The sequence below is a fragment of the Podarcis erhardii genome (assembly GCF_964252035.2).
Source record: "Podarcis erhardii genome assembly, chromosome: Z".
Taxonomy (NCBI): domain Eukaryota; kingdom Metazoa; phylum Chordata; class Lepidosauria; order Squamata; family Lacertidae; genus Podarcis; species Podarcis erhardii.
The window spans coordinates 18,011,115-18,031,226 of record NC_138504.1 but is presented as its reverse complement, the minus strand read 5'-3'; the positions used below and the strand labels follow the sequence as shown (position 1 = coordinate 18,031,226).

At 45.4% G+C, this 20,112-nt stretch overlaps 1 protein-coding gene across 1 annotated transcript in view; it reads left to right on the top strand.

Moving 5' to 3' along the window:
* The window catches only part of XKRX (XK related X-linked), a 39,621-nt gene continuing 19,509 nt past the window's right edge, over positions 1–20,112 (top strand). Inside the window, exons 1-2 of the mRNA XM_081848102.1 lie at positions 1–149; positions 16,526–17,746. Coding sequence (XP_081704228.1) covers positions 17,385–17,746 — 362 coding nt within the window. The 5' untranslated portion in view covers positions 1–149; positions 16,526–17,384. The remainder of the gene's footprint in view (positions 150–16,525; positions 17,747–20,112) is intronic.

Below are 20,112 nucleotides of genomic sequence, written 5' to 3'. Positions count from 1 at the left end.
GGTAGAATTTGCATCCTTAGGTGATAACAGAAGCTGCTTGGCTGTTAACCAGTTTAGATGAAAAAGAGAGAGCCTCTTTTTCATGTTCCACTGGTCATTCCTTAGAGGCAACCTGCTGTGGAATGGATTCAGAGATGAGACAGTCACACGTGAGTATTTCTGGGGTATAGTTGGCTGTCTTCATACAGGCATCCTTTTAAGACTTTTCAAACATTTTAAAGCATTTCCCCAGCACTCTCAAACATCTCTTGGTGTTTCTTGAAGATAGAAGACAGAGGACTGCTGATGACAGACAAGGCCTGCCCATTTGTTCTTGTGCCAGCTGAGACATCAAAAACGAATGGGAAGAGCTCAGGTTTGTCAAAATTAACATGACAAAAAGGGAACAGGCTATGTCTGAAGTTGCCAGACCCTGGGTGCCTCTAAGACAGGGATCAGCAAAGTTTTTCAGCAGGGGGCTGGTCCACTGTCCCTCAGACCTTGTGGTGTGGGGGGGGTGACTATATTTTGAAGAAGGAGAAAAAAAGAATGAATTCCTATGCCCCACAAATGACCCAGAGATGCATTTTAAATGAAAGGACACATTTTACTAATGTAAAAACACGGTGATTCCTGGACCGTCTGAGGGCCGGATTTAGAAGGCAATTGGGCCGGATCCGGCCCCCGGGCCTTAGTTTGCTTACCCATGCAGTAAGACTAGCCCAAGATGCAGCAATTAAACCCGTGGACCATCTTCCACCACTTCATCTCAATGGCAGGGAAATGTCTCACCTGTTACATTTCTGCATGTCAGGCTGTCATTAAAGGGCAGGGCCCTTAAAAAAGAAAAAGAAAAGAAAAGAAAAAGAAAGGAAGGAAGGAAGGAAGGAAGTTAGCCATCTTTATTAGCAGCATTTGATTTACCAGGAAGTAAACTTCCTCTGAATGGTAGGACTTACTTCTGATGAAGCATGTTAACAAAGATCATGAAACTTTTGTGAACATCATTAATGCGGTACAAAAAGTGAAAGAGAACAGTCGTTTTATACTCAGAACACACATTTTCATCAGTGTGCATTTTTCATTCAATTTACAAATGCAGGATGGAGGCGGTGGGGTGTTTATGTGATTTAAGCAACATTTCGGAATGAATGTCTCTATATCTTCACCCGTGTGATATTTATATTTATCAGTATGTATCGGAAGCATGCGGTGACATTTTCCATAGGGGAACAGTTAGGGCCAGAGGCACCAGCTTGCAAAGGAGTTTTTTTTTGGGGGGGGAGGGAGGATGACGTTGTTTCCTTGAGCACTGCGCCTCCTTCCCTAAGCCGGGCAGAAGCTTTGGGAAGGAGGCACCAGGGAAACATTAAGTCCCTCTTGCCCAATGACTGTGCACCACTGTTTAGTAGGGCTTTCCCTATAGTCTATGCCACCATTTCATAGAATCATAGAATTGTAGAGTTGGAAGGGGCCACTGGGGCCCTCTAGTTCAACCCCTGTGCAATGCAGTAATCTTTTGCCCAATGTGGCGCTGGAACTCACAGCCCTGAGATTAAGAGCCTCATGCTCTTACTGACTGAGCTATTTTGGCCAAGCCACGCCCACCTGCCTGACCTTTGCCATCAAGCATGACTTGCTTCTGATTACAGTGGTACCTCAGGTTAAGTACTTAATTCATTCTGGAGGTCCGTTCTTAACCTGAAACTGTTCTTACCCTGAAGCACCACTTTAGCTAGTGGGGCTTCCTGCTGCTGCCGCACTGCCGGAGCACAATTTCTGTTCTCATCCTGAAGCAAAGTTATTAACCCGAGGTACTATTTCTGGGTTAGTGGAGTCTGTAACCTGAAGCGTATGTAACCCAAGGTACCACTGTATCTGCTCTTGTTATGAACTCATGCTAGTTAGGGTACAGAATCAAGAAGTTTCAAAGCTACCAGCAGAAATTAAGGAGAATAAACAGCTTTTGAAGAATATCATTTAGCAATTTCCTTAAAACCCTTTTATTTAATTAAAATGCACTCAAGCTAGGATTGCACTTAGAAACACACACACACACACACACACACACACACCTGTGCCTTGAAACAGCTGCACAAGGATGGGGACACTCAGTGCTATTTTTCTAGAAAAAGAGGTGCCGGAACTCACCACGAACACCTCCCTTGTTCTCTTAGAAGGGCAATGGCACCCACCTGGGGTGTGTCAGAACTGAGTTCCAGTGAGTTCTGGCAGGAAAAAAAGCCCTGGGGACACTCAACCCATCACCGTTATGTAAAATAGTACCTGTTAGGGTTTCAGGTTGTTGTATAGTTGTAAAAGACACAAGTGCTTGGCACAATCTCTTTAAATACTTGTGCCTTCTCCTCAGTGTTTCCTCCCTGCCCCCTTGCAAACTCTGGCTGGTCATGATAATAAAGCCAGCAGAACTAATTGCATACAAACAAGAACTGGCATCAGAAGGTAACTGTGGCCTGGCTAGTCACCGGGGAAGGAAATGGAAAGGCAGCTTTTGATAAGGGCTTGGGGTGCTGAAAGCGGAGATCTGCCTCTAGTCTGCTGAAGGCAGGAGGGAGAGAACAAGGGGCTTGGTTAAAGTTTAGCTTAGCCTTTTAGATGTGTTACAAGTAAGCATCAGATCCTGGTTTCTGTTGGCACAGGACCATTTGGCGCTAAGCAACGCTGCAAACTACAGTTCTCACTGTCCCCTTTTCTAAATTCGAGTGCTGTAGCTCAGTGGTACAGCACCTGCTTTGCATGCAGATGGTCCCAGGTTGAATCTCCAGGTAGGACTGATTGAGACTCCTGCCTGAAACCATACAGAGCCACTGTCAGTCAGTGTTGAGAATTCTGGGCTAGATGATTAGCAGCCTCCTATATAGAATTTAATGCAGCGATACAGAATGTGTGACTCTTCTGTTGTGGAACTGCAGTCCCCATCATCCCTGGCCACTGGCAATGCTGGCTGGGGGGCTGATAGGAGTTGGTTCCCAACAACACTTGGAGGGCAAAGAATGACCCATCCCTGGCTGAAATCGTACCTTGAGCCAGAGAGGACAGTTTTCATTTTCTTGTGTTGCTTATTTTAATATCACATTTATACCTCACCTTTCCTTCAGGGAGCTTAAGGTGGCATACATTGTTCTCTTCCTCCCCATTTTATCTTCACAACAACCCTATGAGGTAGGTTAGGCTGAGAGACTGTGACTGGTGTAAGATCATTCAGTGAGCTTCGTGAATGAGTGGGAATTCAAACCCTGGTCTCCCAGAACAACCCCAGCACTCTCTTATTCTTATTTTTTCTAATTGAAGTTGTTCACTTTTTTATTTTACAAAAAGTAAACTGAACACAACTTACAAATACTGGCTTCTCACCATGTACCTATCTATTGTGGGGCTGCCAGCTGGCCAGAAAATAAAGTCTGGCCTGTTCTTGTCACTTGCTGTTGAAAACCAACCTTAGCTTGCAAGGAAGAACAGATGGTTGATCTGCAGAAATCATCCGCAGTGGGATTCAACATGACTACCTGTAGCTCAAAGACCTCAGGAGTGGCCCAAGCCATTTTGCTGCCTGAGGTAATGGGCAAGATGGTGCATTTCCCATGCCGTGCACAAAAACTGATTAGACTGGTAGTTGAATCTTACTCCACAATTGGTGATTGAACGAAGTCCTCTACCGCACCCTTGGACAGCAAACAAGCTTAGGGGCTGCAGAGCAGAACACAGGGCACACATTTCTAACCACTTTCCACCCCTTGAAATTTGCCACCTGAGGCAGCTACAGCATGTTGCCTCATGGAAGGGCCAGCCCAGTAATTAAAGGGACAACAGCAGAAGCCAACGCAAAGGTTGTAAGTCCTATGCAAGCAGGCTGCTAGATGACCCTTCTTCTAACAGGCAGAAAGTAGTTAGGTATTCTGTACCTATAAAACAATATTAAGAGACAGCATGTAAAGGGGGAAATGCTTACCTATCAGGGCATTACCTTCCTAAGAAAAACAATTGCTGAATATTTTCCGGTTGCACAGCTGTAAGAAGCCTATGAGCTCTTACCTGGGGCAGGGAGGAAATCCCAACTTTCTTCATGAGTGGTGCCCACTGGGACTGATGGAGTGGAAGGCAGGAAGCCTAAACAGTAAGTAGAGTCACAGCAAATGAGAAGCAGAATCCATCAGTTTCAGTTTTCTCCCCATCTTCCATTCTGAATTCTACCAGAGCACTGCTGAGACTAAGGAAGAGGAAGCTGATAGGCTGTGTCACCCCTTGGACTGCTTGTTAAGTAAGAAGGCAGACAGGCAGGGTCTGGCTGAGGATAGACGGAGGTTGGTAGGGCAGTGCCCCCTTTGTCCTAGGGGGCCAGCCTCCACTGGTATAGATTCTAAATCTATGCATACACATTAAGTGTACTGGAAGAAGCAAAGATCACCAGTGTCGAAGCAATGATTCTTCAACATCAACTTTGTTGGACTGGTCATGCTGTTTGGATGTCTGATTATTGTCTTCCAAAGCAACTACTCTATTCCAAACTTAAAAATGGAAAAAATAATTCCTGGTGGTCAACAAAGGAGGTTTAAAGACTCTCTCAAGGCAAATCTAAAAAAAAAAAAATCTAGTATAAACACTGACACCTGGGAAACACTGATCTGTGAGCACTCCAGTTGGAGAACAGCCTTTACGGAAGGTGTCGTGGACTTTGAAGATGCTTGAACTCAGGATGAAAGGGAGAAATGAGCTAAGAGGAAGGCACGTTTGGCAAACCCTCACCGTGATCAACTTCCGCCTGGAAACCAATGTCCCCACTGTAGAAGGACGTGTGGATCCAGAATTGGCCTCCACAGTCACTTACGGACTCACTGTTAAGACCATGTTCATGGAAAACAATCTTACTTGGCTATGAGTGATCACCCAGGAAGAAGAAGACTGAACACAAAGAGATGGCTGGCCTAGGCTCTTGTAGTGCTTCCAGCAAGCACCCCTTGCTAGCAGTCCTTACAAACTGTGCAGGCATCAAAGATGCCCCAGGAGGAGGCTACAGAGGCTGCTAGAATGCCTTCTGATCACAGTCATCCTTTGATCACAAAGGGTGCTGGTCAGGCCAGAAGCAAAAGTACACAGTGTGCATTAGCATGAATTGAAGACTCAAAACAATTAGCCAAATATGGTTGCCAGTACTGCTTTCTCCCTACATGGCAGGTAAGCCAGCTCTGGCAGGGATGCTTCAGATACATTATCTTGGCTGGAAATCATAAGTACACCAGGCCTGACTCACTGTACCCATTTGCTGACAGGTCTTGGTTTCCATTTCAGAATGGGGGTGGAGGGAAGGAGACGAGTGGGTGGGAGAGTTGCCAGTTTGTTTACTGCCCTCTGCATCATCTTTGTTTGCAAGGGATAAACAGTGATCGTGCTTTTTTCCATGCTGCTGAGGGTAGCGGTGGGAAATCTTCACTGGTTAATTCCTGAATACCCTGTGTTCAAGGCACAAGCTCACTTTTTCTTTGACCTAAGTATGTGGCCGGCCTCTAGGTATTTTCTGGAACTTTATTCAGGAGTAGCATGCCTATGTTGTAAAATGCTTTTTTGAATTTTTAAGGAAGATGTTGCAGCAATTGCTGCTACAGAATCGTTTGGGACCGTCCTGCAGTTGGGGATTCCCAAACCTGCCCCTTGTAATCTGACCCAAATAGTGCCTCTGATTAACACTCCTGCTTTCTGATGCCAGCACAAGACAAGCTTACTGAAATTCCACCAAAAATTTGTGCAAAGTTCAGTTGGCAGGAATATTCTCACTGCCTCATCCTATCCAGGTTCACTCAGAATAGGAGGAGGTCCTGTTGAATTCACTGGGGCTTACTCCTTAGTAAGTGTACATAGGATTACAGCCTTAAGCAATACCTAAAAAGATATGACCTGGAGGGTAGGTGAGAGATTTGCACATATGTACTTGATAAGGAGGGACGCGGCTTGCCGATCAGAAGGTTGGAGGTTCGAATCCCCGTGATGTGGTGAGCTCCCGTTGTTCGGTCCCTGCTTATGTCAACCTAGCAGTTCAAAAGCATGTCAAAGTGCAAGGAGACAAATAGGTACCGCTCTGGCGGGAAGGTAAACGGCATTTCCGTGCGCTGCTCTGGTTCTCCAGAAGCAGCTTAGTCATGCTGGCCACATGACCCGGAAGCTGCACGCCGGTTCCCTCGGCCAGTAAATTGAGATGAGTCGTCCGTGACTGGACCTAATGGTCAGGGGTCACTTTACCTTTACTATTTGATAAGGAGAGCCTGTAGATTCAGACAAATGCCCCCACTCTTCATTGTGTGTTGTGAACCCAGTGTCATTCTTTTTTTCAGAAGCAGATCTGTGAGCTGTGGGGGGGTATGGGGAAACAGCTGCTTCTAACAAGTTATGTTTCATGTCTGATGCACAGTAACTGCAAATGTCACTGTATACTGAGGCAAGTGTTTGCTTCAATCTATCTGTGAGTGTACATCTCACACCAATGCACAGTGCGTGTCTTTAGTGTAATCCACTGACTCATTTAAAATTGGCAGTGTCAACCCTTGATAGATAAACGAGGTTACCTCTCCCTGCTATGCCATGAAGAGGAGAGTTAAATTGCCACAAGTGTTTAAATTGCCTTGGCCTACAAACCCGGGAGTAAGTACAATTGAACCCCGTGACATCTGAGAAGAAATATACTGGATTGCACTGCTAATTTTGTAGTGCCAGGTTTTAGTCTTCTTTGTTTGCAAGTGTTCTGGGATTTGCAAAAGAAGGGCCTTGCTCTGGAATCAATTACTCCCAAGGCCACCTTGTTTAGCTTTTTTCTTTTTCTTCTAAAAGTTGCTAGCTGGATGCTCCAGTCTCTGGCCTTTGGAGGCTGCCTGCCTCTATAGCTGAAGATTCTAGTGGCAGTTTAGCTGTGTGAAACATTCCATCAGTTCACTGTCTCTAGAGAGTATGAGAATTTAATTGTCTGAAAGGGCTCCGAGTAAAATCAAGCAGCAGCTACATATGCACAATTTTTAACAAATGTGCTTACAGAAACTGCAGGTGACGAAAACCACAATAGAGGCATTTCCTCTTCTTTCATACATAGGAAGAAAGCCTCTTCTAAGATGATGCCTGTTATATATATCTGCATCTTTTAAAATAGGGATAGTGAGCCTTTTCCCAATCCCACAGGTTGTTGAGAAAAAAGTGCTTGGAGTGGCGTATGCCTTTAACTGAGTAGCAGCCCTAATTCATAATTATGGATAGACCTGGATTCCATTTATCTAAGCTTTTTCAGGACAGCAACCCAAGTTGGTGGCCACCACAATACCTTGTGGCAGTAAGTTCCATAGGTTAATGGCCTAGCATGTGAAGAAATGCTTCCTTTTGTTAGTCCTGAGCCTACAGTCAATCAGCATCAGTGTGTGACTTCAAGTCAGAAATATGAGAGAGAGGAGGAAAATACATTTCCAGCTACACCATTCATAATGTTATAAGACTTATACTATGCTGCAAAGATATAATGAATTTAGCCCTCCCCTCCCCCCTATAGTTTTAAAAACCTTTTCTTAACTAATAGTGGCCTGCTTCCTGTTGCCTTCAGAAAGCTCTTTTCCAGGAATTTGGCCTTATCAAATCAAGCATTATCCACTGCTTAGCACAAATGGTTTTTTTGCGGGAGATTTAACACTGGTTTCTCTGTCTTCCCTTAGTCACCCATCTGCCTCCAGACCCAGAACTTTACTATATTTGGGAAAGGGACCATGTAAATCTCTTGGCAGGGTTTACTGGTTTCCTCTTAGAGCCACGCTCTCTCCTGGGTCCTAACACAAACCAATGCAACAGTAAGGGAGCAGACAGCTGTACACTAAAGTCAGGTTGCTTGGGCCTTTAAGGGGATTTAAGTTACCTTCAGTTTTCTTCCAGTTATTGTCTCTTAGATGCTTTTCAGAGCAGACAGGAGGGAGGCAAAATAAAGATGAATGGCAGGCAAGGGGATATTTAAACAAAAGACTTACTGCATATTTTGCAATCACAGGATTTTTTAGAAGCCCCACACCCACAAATAGACGAAATCATTCTGCACGAAAAGGAATTCTTTTTCAGACTAATTCCAGACTAACAGCAGCATAGGGAATAAGTTAGTCTTCTTTTTTTAAAATAATAATTACCTGGAGCAAACAATAGAGTTAACAAATTAAAATTGCTCTGGATTGTAAACAGAGGGGGGGGGGTTGTATTTTTAAATAAATGAGCACTGGCCAAATCAATTTAAAATCAAATCAATTCAGAGAAACATTCTCTGCCCTCATCTTGAAGTTTCCATAAATGCAATGGGACTTATTTACGAAAGATGTTTGTTTGTTCATTTGTTTGTTTATTTAAATGATCTCTGGTTGATATGAAATAATGTGGGGTGGGGAATAAGGTACTCAAAATCCACTGCTGGCATGTTATTGATTTACTTTTCTACCAGCCACAAGGAGAAGAAGACTATTAGGATAATGTTGTTGCCCTCTGTTCTATCCTGGGGCAGTCAGTTCCAAAGGTTCGTGATGTAAACAGAGAGAAAACTTGAGCTTGCAAGATAAATACCAAATCGCTTGAAGCCTTTGTGGTAGTGAAGAGAAGGGTCTCTTCTATCTTCTCGCTTTGCTTTCACTATTTGCCTTTTATTCAGGGCAGGCCTGAAAGAACATGTCAACCAAAAACAGTTCTCCCAGCTGTGAATTTATTTATTACATGTGAATCAATGCCCACAGTCCTCCTGGTTTTGGTGCCTGTCTAGGACTACATATAGAGCTTGCTAGGCACCCAGCAGGGCCCAATTACAAGGCTCAAGGGCTGCGTTTGGTCTGAAAAAACATGCCTTATCCAGGCCCGTACTGGGTGCTAGGAACAGTTCCAGCTGCCCTGTGTCCCAAAGCTGATTTATTTGTTGTGGTGTGGTGACTGACCTTGCTATCAGCTCCCTGCCCCCATGGATTTTACCACCTTCGTTCCTTACCAAAGGTTTGTTTTCTGCCAGATTCATCTCTTCTTGTTACACATTGTCTTGAAGAGAAGGTTCAAGGACTTCTCAACAAACCCCACAAGCCAGTTTTGGCAATTAGTCAGAAGTGTGTCCTGCCAAGCCTGCTGCATCATACTCCACTTGAACGTAAGAACATAGGAGTCCTGCTGGATCAGGCCCAAACTCTGTTCTCACAGTGGCCAGCCAGATACCCATAGGTAGCCTGCAGACAGAAGCTGAACACAACACCACTTGTGCTCCCCAGTATATTGCTTCCAACAGTGCAGGTAAAATATAGTCACCATGGTTAGCAGCCACTGGCAGCCTTATCTTCCAAGAATAATAGAATCGTAGAGTTGGAAGGGACCTGAAGGGTCACTTAGTCCAACCCCTTGAAATGCAGGAATCTCAGCTAAAGCATCTAAAGCATCTCAGCTAAAGCATCTATGACAGATGGCCATCCAACCTCTGCTGTAAAATTAATGAATATTAGGGGAAATGTTGGAATGAAACTGTCTGGCTATAGTAGAAATGATATAAGGAGTTATGTATAAATAAGCATTAAGTTTTAAGTTTCAAGGTGGTTTACGGCAGGATAAGGTTAAACAAAGTAACGCAAATTTTTAGCAGTAATGTTATAGAATAAGGTAAAATTGGATTATGAATAGGTGAGAATGTAAAGTTATAAATATTAAGATAAATTATTAAGATACTGTAAAAGCAAAAATGGAAAGGATTTGCTGAAACTGTTAATTGAATTAGAATACAAAAAAGGGAGGTGTGAGGAGGTCAGGGAAACAAGTAAATGAAAGACAAGACATGGAAAGATTGAAATGTTTTTAATTGTTTTTATTTTTCTGTATTTTGTATTTTTCTTATTTTCTTTTTCTTTTTCATTTTTGTAACATTTTCGAAACTTTAATAAATATTATTATAAAAAAAAACAACAACCTCTGCTTAAAAACCTCCAAGGAGCAGAGTCCACAACCTCCCAAAGGGGGTCCGTTCCACTGTTGAACAGCTCTTGCTGTCAGACAGTTTGTCCTGATGTTTGGCTGGAATCTCCTTTCTTGTAACTTGAAGCCAATGGAGCAATTTGTTGGACGCTACATTCTTGGCAGAGTTTGAGTTCCAACAGATATTGGGGAAGTCGAAGTCACTCGTGACTACTCTGTCTCTCCTTTTTGAATGTTTGGTAATTTGCTCTAGGAAGGCGCCGTCCAGGTCATCAGTCTGGCTTGGAGGTCTTTAGCGGACAGCTACACTTAAGGTCACTGTTGTTTCCCTCTCCTAGTTTCAATTTACTTTCTGTGCTCCAAGTCATGGATTTCTTCACAAGTGTACACGTCCTTTACATATAATGTTGCTGCGTCTCCCTTTCTTTTTGGTCTATTCCTTTTGAACAGGTTATACCCCTCAATTCCTACATTCCAGTCATGAGTCTCATCCCACCAGGTTTCAGTAATGCCTACCAGGTCATACTTGCCATCCTATATTAAAAGTTCCAATTCATCTTGCTTGTTTCCTATACTCTGTAGAGTACAGTGGTACCTCGGGTTACAGACGCTTCAGGTTACAGACGCTTCAGGTTACAGACTCTGCTAACCCAGAAGTAGTACCTCGAGTTAAGAACTTTGCTTCAGGATGAGAACAGAAATCATGTGGCGGCGGCGCAGTGGCAGTGGGAGGCCCCATTAGCTAAAGTGGTACCTCAGGTTAAGAACAGCTTCAGGTTAAGAACAGATCTCCAGAACGAATTAAGCTCTTAACCTGAGGTACCACTGTATACTCATTTGTGTAGAGGCAACTGAGATCATGAGTAGTTCTCTCCAGCTGCTTCCTTCTTGTAGTTTCTTGCTCTTTAGCAAGTTTCTGGAGCACCACCTCAGTTTCCTGTGCATCTATGAAGCGATTATCCCCAGTACCAGGTGTTCTTCTGCCACCTGTAAAGTTGTCTCCCTCTCCCTCAAGATCCAGTTTAAAGCTCTCCTGATCAGGTCTGTGAAACTCTTAGCAAGCACGTTATTTGTCTAATCCACTGTTTAACTATGCACTATTTGAAGAAGTAATTTCTTTTGTCTGTCTTGAAATATTTAAGCCTGCAGCTTAAATACAAGTCCCAAGGTCTAGTATTATGGGCGGGGGCGGGGGGCGGGACTTTTCTCCATCCACTTGCCCCATGACATGTTTAATTTTATACATCTCAGTCCTGTCTCCTCTTACTTGCCCTTTTTTTCTAAATTGAAAAGCTGCCGACTTTATGCATTATGCAACTTGAGCACTATGTTACTTCGGCATCAAACCTTGACTCAGCTGCCTCCTCCAGGTTGGTAGCTTTGAATTCTCAGCCAGGAGTCACAGGTTGTGCGCATGTGAGTGTGTTCAATTAGTGTGATGCAAGAATTTCTGGTGCAAACTGCTCAGAAATTGTCAGATCTTGGAGAGAAAGAAAAAAAAGGCATTTCAGTTTTGAAATCAGTGATTAAAAATTAGTCCAGTTTTTAAAGGTTTCCAATTGTATCCAAGCACAGACAAAACCTGCACCTTCTTCTCAGGGACTATCATGCAAAATTTGCTTACAATATCTTAAATTTGGTTAAAATCAATACAGCTTTGAAAGGTTTAGTTCACCGTCTTGATTCAGAATAGTTTCCAAATGTATCCAAACATAGACAAAAAACCGTTTCCTTGATCTGAGGAACCACCATGCAAAATTTAGCTATGAGACAACTTTTCTGAATAAGGATTCAAATTATAAGAATGGAAATTCCAACTGAACACCAAGAGTAACTTTTGGGCAGTAGGAGCTGTTCAACAGTGGAACAGACTCCCTTGGAAGCTGGTGGAGACTCCTTTCATGGAGGTTTTAATGCAGAGGCTGGATGGTAATCTGTCAGGGATTCTTCAGTAGTGATGCCTGCATTGCAGGGCGCTGGACTAGATGACCCTTGGGGGCATTTCCAACTCTACAATTTTATTTATTTATTTATTTATTTACTCTAGTAGATGTGTTTTATTAATATTTACCTAAATCTGTTCAGATGTATAGAGGTTCTGGCTGTTCTATATTGACTTGCCCATGTCCCCTATCTATACCACCCCACAGGAAGGCCCCCTCAGTAAAAAATGACCGGCTGTGGGCCTGCGCCCAACTCTTTGCTCAATATGATACCCAGTTCCCTTGAACGTTCCTCTTAAGTACTGGTTTCCAGACCCTTTGTTACCTTCCTCTGCACAGATTCCATAACTGGACAAAGTATTTCAGGTATGTTCTGACCAAGGAAGAATAGGGCATTAATATTACTTCCCTTGAGCCGGACACTATACAGTGGATGCTTGGGTTGCAAACGTGATCTGTGCGGGAGGCAGCACCACGTCTGCGCATGCGCAGGTTGCGATTCAGCGCTTCTGCACATGCGCAAAGCACGATTTAGCATTTCTGCACGTGCGCGACCGCCGAAACCCAGAAGTAACCCGTTCCGGTACTTCCGGGTTTTGGCGCATCCGTAACCCAAAAAAATGCAACCTTAAGCGTCTGTAACCCGAGGTATGACTATACTTCTGTTGATGCAGCTTTTTTTGCTGCTGTGTCACACTGTTGATTCATGTTGTTGTCTGCTAGGACCCCCTAGAACCTTTTCACACATTCTGTTGGCAATCCAGGTGAAGGACTTTATAGGTATCTCCCATCCTGTATTTGTGAAGCTTGTTTTTCCTGCCTAAGTGTAGAGCCTATTGAAATTCATTTTGTTGGTTTGGGCCCAGTTCTCCAGTCTCTTAAGATCTCACCAACTTGGGGAACAACCAGCTCCTTCAGGTGACTGAGCTGGGGATATAAGAGTTCAGGCAATCCCTGAGATACCCTTGACCTACGTTGTTGTTCAGGGCTCCACAAATTAATACAAGAACCCTGAATCTGGCTCAGTAGTAGCTGGTCAGCCAATGCAGCTGTTGGAACAATGGTGTATCTCTGCCAGAAGCTGTCAGCTGTCTGGCCACCACATTCTGCACCAGCTGGAGCTTCCAAGGCAGACCCAAGAGCAGCCCAACATAGAAAAACATTACAGCAATCCAGACTTGACCAGTGCATGGACTACAGTGGTCAGGGTATCCCAGAGCAGGAGTAGTCATAGTTGCAACCTATATGAAGATGGTGGTAATAATAATAATAATAATAATAATAATAATAATAATAATAATAATAATATTTTATTTATACCGCGCCCTTCCCAGTTCAAAAACCGGGCGCAGGGCGGCTAACAACAAATTTAAAATGCTTAATTGTAAAAGCAGCATAAAATACAGTATAAAAACATGGATAACAATAAAATTCAGAATTCAGAAATCAATTTAGGGGAAATAAGCATTAGAATAATCCCCAAGGCTAGCTGGCTAAATTGGTCCTACTTGGGCCAGCGAGGAGGCCAGGGGAGAATTAGCTGTGGGGTCTCAGAGCAGGTAATCTTCATAAAAGGGGAGAGGGAAGGAAGAGAAGGGAAATAAAAGATCAGGCTAAGTTCAAATTAAAGGCCAGGTGGAATAGCTCTGTCTTACAGGCCCAGCGGAAGGAGGTTAAATCCTGAAGGGCCCTAGTCTCATAGGACAGAGCAATCCACCAGGTCAGAGCCATCACTGAAAAGGCCCTGACCCTGGTGGAGGATAGTCTCACTTCCTTAAGGCCCGGGACCTCTAAACTATGGTTATTCATGGACCTTAAGGTCCTCTGCGGGGCATACCAGGAGAGGCGGTCCCGTAAATATGAGGGCCCTAAGCCACAAAGAGCTTTAAAGGTCAAGACCAGCACCTTGAACCTGACCCAATACTCCACCGGGAGCCAGTGCAACTGGTAAAGTACTCCTAGCCACAGAAGACACTTTGGCGTCTGGTGACAGAGACATACTTGGGCCTGGAGCATCAGCCCAGCCACATGATGGTTAAGAAGTGCAAGGGTTATGCAGTTGGGTCAACATGAGAGCTCTGGGTGTAGGGATTTCCGCAGCATTCCCTTTCACACACAGCTCTCTCTCAGCCTCAGCTCAGCAAATGGAAATAGCACTGAGACAGATGATTTCCTGTTTCACAACATCATGGCCAGATTTACACAACCACTTTGCAGACTTCTTTTCTTCTTCTTCAAAAAATTGTGAAAACATCTCCCCTCAATTCCAACAGTAAGCATGTTTCTTTAGAGGTTAAGTAGGTCCATCCACATTTTACATTTAAAAGGCTACCATATGCAGTCATGGCTCCCCCCCCCCCGCCCCCAATCCTGGGAAGTGTAGCTTGTTAAGGGTACTGAAAGTTGTTAGAAAACTCCCTATTAATTACAATTCATAGAGTTCACTGGGAAGAGAGACTGATTCTTAAACCACTCGGGGGAAAATGTAGCTCTGCAGCAGATACCAACTTTGATGGAGGATGCGGCAGTCAACAACTTCTAGTCGTGATGGCTGGTTACTGCTTCCAGTCCTGGTGATGATATGCTTCTTAATTAGGCCATGTCCACATTCCTGTTTACTTTGTGTTTCTGAGGGCTGAGAAACATCAGTGTTCACCTGATGTTATCCAAAAGGCATATGGGTCTGCTTGATGTGTTGTTTCTCAAACCCATTGGAGTCCCTAAGCCGTTCTGAAGTCATCTCTAGTCAAGGTGTGAACAGCTTTGCATAGGGCACATATATCCTCACCCCATCAACCTCTCCTGGAGTGTACAGAAATGAAGCTGATACTAACGAAGCTGTGCTGATGTGAACAGTTGTTGTGCGTGTGGGTGGGGAAGAGCTGTGAAACACAGTGGGGAAAAACTAACTCAACCGAGCTCTACGTGTGGTATAGAGGTTAGAGGGGTCAATTAGGGGTGGGGGCCTGGATCCAGTGGGCACACCAGGTCCTTACTTCTTCCATGGGACATGTTTTTTGACAAGAGAGCCCTGCCCACTTGTCACTCACATGTCGCAGTGATGCCAGGTGACCCATGATGCAGTTTGGAAGCAAAGAAACAGCATTTTGCAAGTGTTGATGATCAGTTGGGCAGATGCCAGACATCCTCATTTGGCATGCGAGATTGTTCTGGCTAAGCTACATGCACCTGCCCCTACACCTGATATCCAGTGTGACATCAGATGTGGGGCAGGTAAAGACGTGGTTGGGCAGAAAGTGGGCTTTGTGGGCCACTGCAAAACCTGCATGTGGGTTGAAATCAACACTCAGCAATGATGCCCACTGGTTGATTGTAGGGTCTGATGGGAAGAGTAAAATGGAGGAAAGACACATGTACACCACCTTGAACTTTTTGGAGGAAAGGTGGGGTGTAAATGTAATTAAAATGATGGTGACAACAACAACAACAACAACAACAACAACAACAACAACCAGTTGCTAAGGAACAACACTGGGAGAGGTTTTATTACCCTCATTTCTTTGCTCATGGACTTCCCAAAGACACCTGGTTGGCCACTGTGGCAAAACAGGAAAAAAAGATGCTTTGACTCTCAGTGCACCCAATTACTGTTTACTCCAATTCCAATGTGCTCTGGCATTTGAAGCTACACATGTGTTTAGCCACAATCCACCTGTGTCCTTCAGTTTCTTGAGATGCCTTTTCTCTCAGCCATTCCACCCAGTTTGAACATGTAAGCCATGGCTAAGCTGAGGTGTGTACATTTCAGACATCCATTGCACACCCAGATTACAGCGTGCGCACAGAGGGTGGCTTCATTGAAAAGGAGCTTGCAGGAATTGCAGGCATGGGAAAACAAATCAGGCCATTTGCATCAGGTTAAGAAATTCATTTCCCCTCCCTGCAGTCTACAGCAAGATTAAATTGTGACCTGAAAAGTCTCAGCCTAGCCTTGATCTGATGCAGCAGGACTCCTGGCTCTCTTCTGCTTTTCTCTCCCACTTTAGTACTGATAATGTTCATAGGTGCACAAGCTAGAGGCTGAAAGGCACTCCCCCCCCCCATCTCCTTTAGCAGCAGTGTAGCAGTTAGAAATTCAACAGGTGAAACTTCTCCATCTCATGCCTATGCTGGGATAGCCACATCTCTTGAATTTCTGCCTGCAGCAATTAAAGGCACAGGTCAGGACCTCCGTCAGAAAGAAAGGGCGGCCGCTGGTTAAGTTACAACCCTACTGCTGATCAAGCGAGGAGTTGCAGATGGCGGCGTCTTAAGGAATGTAACTCTGCCCTGTAGCAGGCGTGCACTAGGACCCAGCGTTGCCGCCAACAGCGAGTGCAGACACACCTGTTTTCCAAGATAAGACCAAACAGACAGGGCGAGCGAGTGCGCAGGGGGCGAGACATCTCCCGTCTGGCTCCCAGTCGGGCTGCGCAAAGGGGCTCTTTCTGGCCAGCCTTTCCCTCTGCTTGCTTTGCCAATTCGCGCGCTTCGCGGAGCGCACGGATCGGTCGCTAGCAAGACAGCTGGAAGGAAGCGATCGCCGACGCCTCCAGCCCGACGTCCTTCGTCGTGGCATCTGGGTTGCTTCTCGCCCCCGCCCTCCGCTGCTGACTTCTTGTCGTTTTCTCTTTTTTCCCCTTCAGCGGAGCTGAGCTGGCCCGAAGACCCCCGACGGCGACAGCGCGCTCTGGCGGAGTGAGAGTGACTGCGGACGCCGCCGTCTTGTTCTCAGCGGAGAAGGGAGACACGCCTCCCTCAGTTAAAAAGCGAGGGACTTCGGGTTTCGCTGCGCTTTAGAGCCGGAGGGTGCTGGAACTCCCACGTGGCTTTTGGAGCGAAGGAAATAAAAAGCGGCTGTTTCTGGGAAGACCCTCTTCGCCTTGAATCGGTCGCGAGGGACTCAGGACTTCTTTGGAGGCTGGAAACGCGAAGTCCCTCTGCAGGATCGATGCCGGAGAAGCCACCGGGATCAAGCCTGGGTTTCTTCGTGTGAATGTTCTTGACCTCATCGAAGCCTCCTTTCTCCCTCCGAGTCATCTGACTCGCTGATTTCTGGATCTGTCTAGGGTCGCTTTTGCGCTTGGCTTCCCGGTATTGTCTCTGGGAAAGAGCCATACTAAGTTTTCTGGCGTTTTGGAAGAACAGCCTCTGAGGACGCGCCCCGGTTGCTGTAGAAACTCGGTTGCTGGGGTCTCAGTTTTGCGCTTCTCTTCCCTTCCGCAAATGGGTGTGGGTGTAAAGGGGAAAGAACGCTGCTGGAGCTGGACCCCTTAATCGCCCGCTCTTCACTCCATATTGTAGGCTGGAGCCTGAAAAAAGAGAAACTGTGCAGAGTGGTGCATGTGCTGGTTTGTTTGCAGAGACAGACTACCTGCTGGTGGAAAGAGACTGTTGTCTGTAAAAAGGAACTTGGGTCACAATTACTGGTCGCCTCCTCTTTAGGGTCCCAAAGCCTCCATTGGAGGAGATCAGCTCTGGACTGGAGGGTCAGTGGGCCCCAGGATGGACACTGTGTGTAACATTTCCAGTGGGGAATGGTCAGACCAGGTCCTTCCCAGGGTGGCAGGGTACCAACGCCGCCACGTAGTGCGCAGAGTCGCATCCCAGACTGTGACCAAGGTGAACCCACCCATAGGGATCGCCTTTATCACCCTCCTCTACTGTGCAGAGATTTCTTCTGCCTGCGTCGTGAGCTATGCCTACAGCTGCTCCAATGATGTCTTCTGGCTCTCCCTGACTCTCCTCTTGATGCTGATACCTGCCGTCATGGACCAGCTTACCCTCATCTTTGTGAACCGGGACCTGACTAGTGACCAGCCCTTTATCCTTTTCATGCATCTTGTGTTGCTGGGTCCTCTCATCAGGTGAGCCGTGCTAGCAACTTTATTTGGAGAAGGTGCCATATAGCTCAGGGGTGGAGCATCTGCCTCACAAACGTGTGTGTGTGTGTGTGTGTGTGTGTGTCCCAGGTTCGATCCCCAGCATCTCCAGGTAGCATTGGGAATTCCCCCTGCCTGAACTCCTGGAGAAACCCCTGCTGTAGATAGTACTAAGTTAGATGAAGCAGTGGCTAGGGAAGGACTGTAGTAGCTCAGTGGTAGAGCATCTTTATTTGCATGCAGAAGGTTCCAGGTTCAGTCCCTGGCATCTCCAGGGAGGGCTGGGGAAATACTTTCTGCTTGAAACCCTGGAGAGACACTGCCTGTCAGTGCAGACATTACTGAGCTAGAAGGGTCAATTGCCTGCCTCCATATAAGGCAGCTTCCTAATTCCCTCCCCCTGCCCACCCCCCTCAACTTTACTCAGCAGGGAGCTTTACCCAGCAGGGAGCTGGAGGGTTCTTTGTGTAGAACTGCAGTCATAAGCTCTGAGCTTAGAAAGAAGAAAGGAGATGCAGGTGGCGCTGTGGTCTAAACCGCAGAGCCTAGGACTTGCTGATCAGAAGGTCAGCAGTTCGAATCCCTGTAACGGGGTGAGCTCCTGTTGCTTGGTCCCTGCTCCTGCCAACCTAGCAGTTCAAAAGAACGTCAAAGTGCAAGTAGATAAATAGGTACAGCAAGAAGGTAAACGGTGTTTCCGTGCGCTGCTCTGGTTCGCCAGAAGCGGCTTAGTCATGCTGGCCACATGACCCGGAAGCTGTACGCCAGCTCCCTTGGCCAATAAAGTGAGATGAGCACCGCAACCCCAGAGTCGGCCACGACTGGACCTAATGGTCAGGGGTCCCTTTATCTTTACCTTAGAAAGAAGAAGCAAAAGGCAGTTGCAAGTTACTGTGTGTGTCCTGAAAAAAAGCAATGCCATATTTAATTGAATGTAATGCACACCTTTTTTGGCCAAATTATGGTGTGCATTAGGGTGCACATTAGATTTGATGGCGCCAGCAAATACTTTTTTGGTTTCAAGGTTTTGAAAATTGAGTTGTGCGTTAGATTCAATGGTGCATTAGTTTCGCATAAGTACGGTAACATCTTCCATAAATGATCCAGCACCCTATTATGCTTCTTAAGGTTGCTGCTCCTGCTCATTCTGCTGAGTGGGCCCTGGACCTTTGCCACTCAGTAGTGGGGCAGGAGAGCTGGAAGAAAATTCACATCTGGCAGCCAATGTGCCCCTTTGTTTTCAAATAGTACATGGGTAGACGAGTCTAAAAAGCCTGGAACACAAAACTTCACAGCCCTCTAGTGACTATGTTGGCTTATTTACCAGAAGTAATGTACTGTATTTAGCATTAACTATGGGAATGTATACTTGATTCCGACTAAACTAAGCATCCCAGAGCAAAATATACATAAGGAAGCTGTGTTTGGTCAGAATCAAGTATATACTTCCAGAGTTAATGCTAAATACATTGCTTCTGGTAAATGAGCTACCATAGCTGCTAGAGGGCCATGAAAACTTTTGCCCTGGACTTTTGAGACTCTTTTACCCATGTACTATCAGAAACCAAAGAAGCAAATTGGTAGCCAGGTGTGAAATATATTGGCATTATTTCATCTCTCCTATCCCACCACTCAATTCTAGCCTCAGAGGCAGTTTTAGGGTAGTGCAACCTGTTCGGCCACATTGGCCATTGTGCTGCACGGGCCATCACAACAATGCTGTAGAACGGAACGCAGAGGGTACCCCAATTTTAGCATCACACAGATTGGTGCTGAAATTTGAGAGCCCAAAATCTGCCACTGCTAGCCTGATGGTAGCTCTGGCCAAGTGCCATTCAGAATACTAAAAACTCACCTGTCCATTTGGAAGTGCCATTCAGCACTCCTAGCACCATTGCATAGGAATGGGGAACTTCAGGTCTGGGGGGGGGGGGCAAATACGGCCCTCTAGACATATCTAACTGGCCCTTGAGACTCTCACTAGGCCACGCCCCTTCTCCAGGCCACATCCCCATTCACGGTGCTGTGCTTTTGCTTGGCTGGAATGTGCCCTTGTTGTTGTTTTTTAATATTTATTAAAGTTTTTGAATACAATACATAAATAATAAACAACATTACTTATATCATAACATAGTTTCATCACTTCTTTGGACTCCCTCACGTCTCCCGCTCCCACTTACATCGTTATAAATTTTTTTCAAGCAAATTATCATCTTGTTTAGAACCTTATATCCGCTCATTTAAATAAAATCTAGCAGTTCTCCAAAAAATTTATATTTTCCTTAATCACACTTATCGTCAAATTCAAATCTAATTCAGTGGTGGAATGTGCCCTTGTTAACAATGCCTTT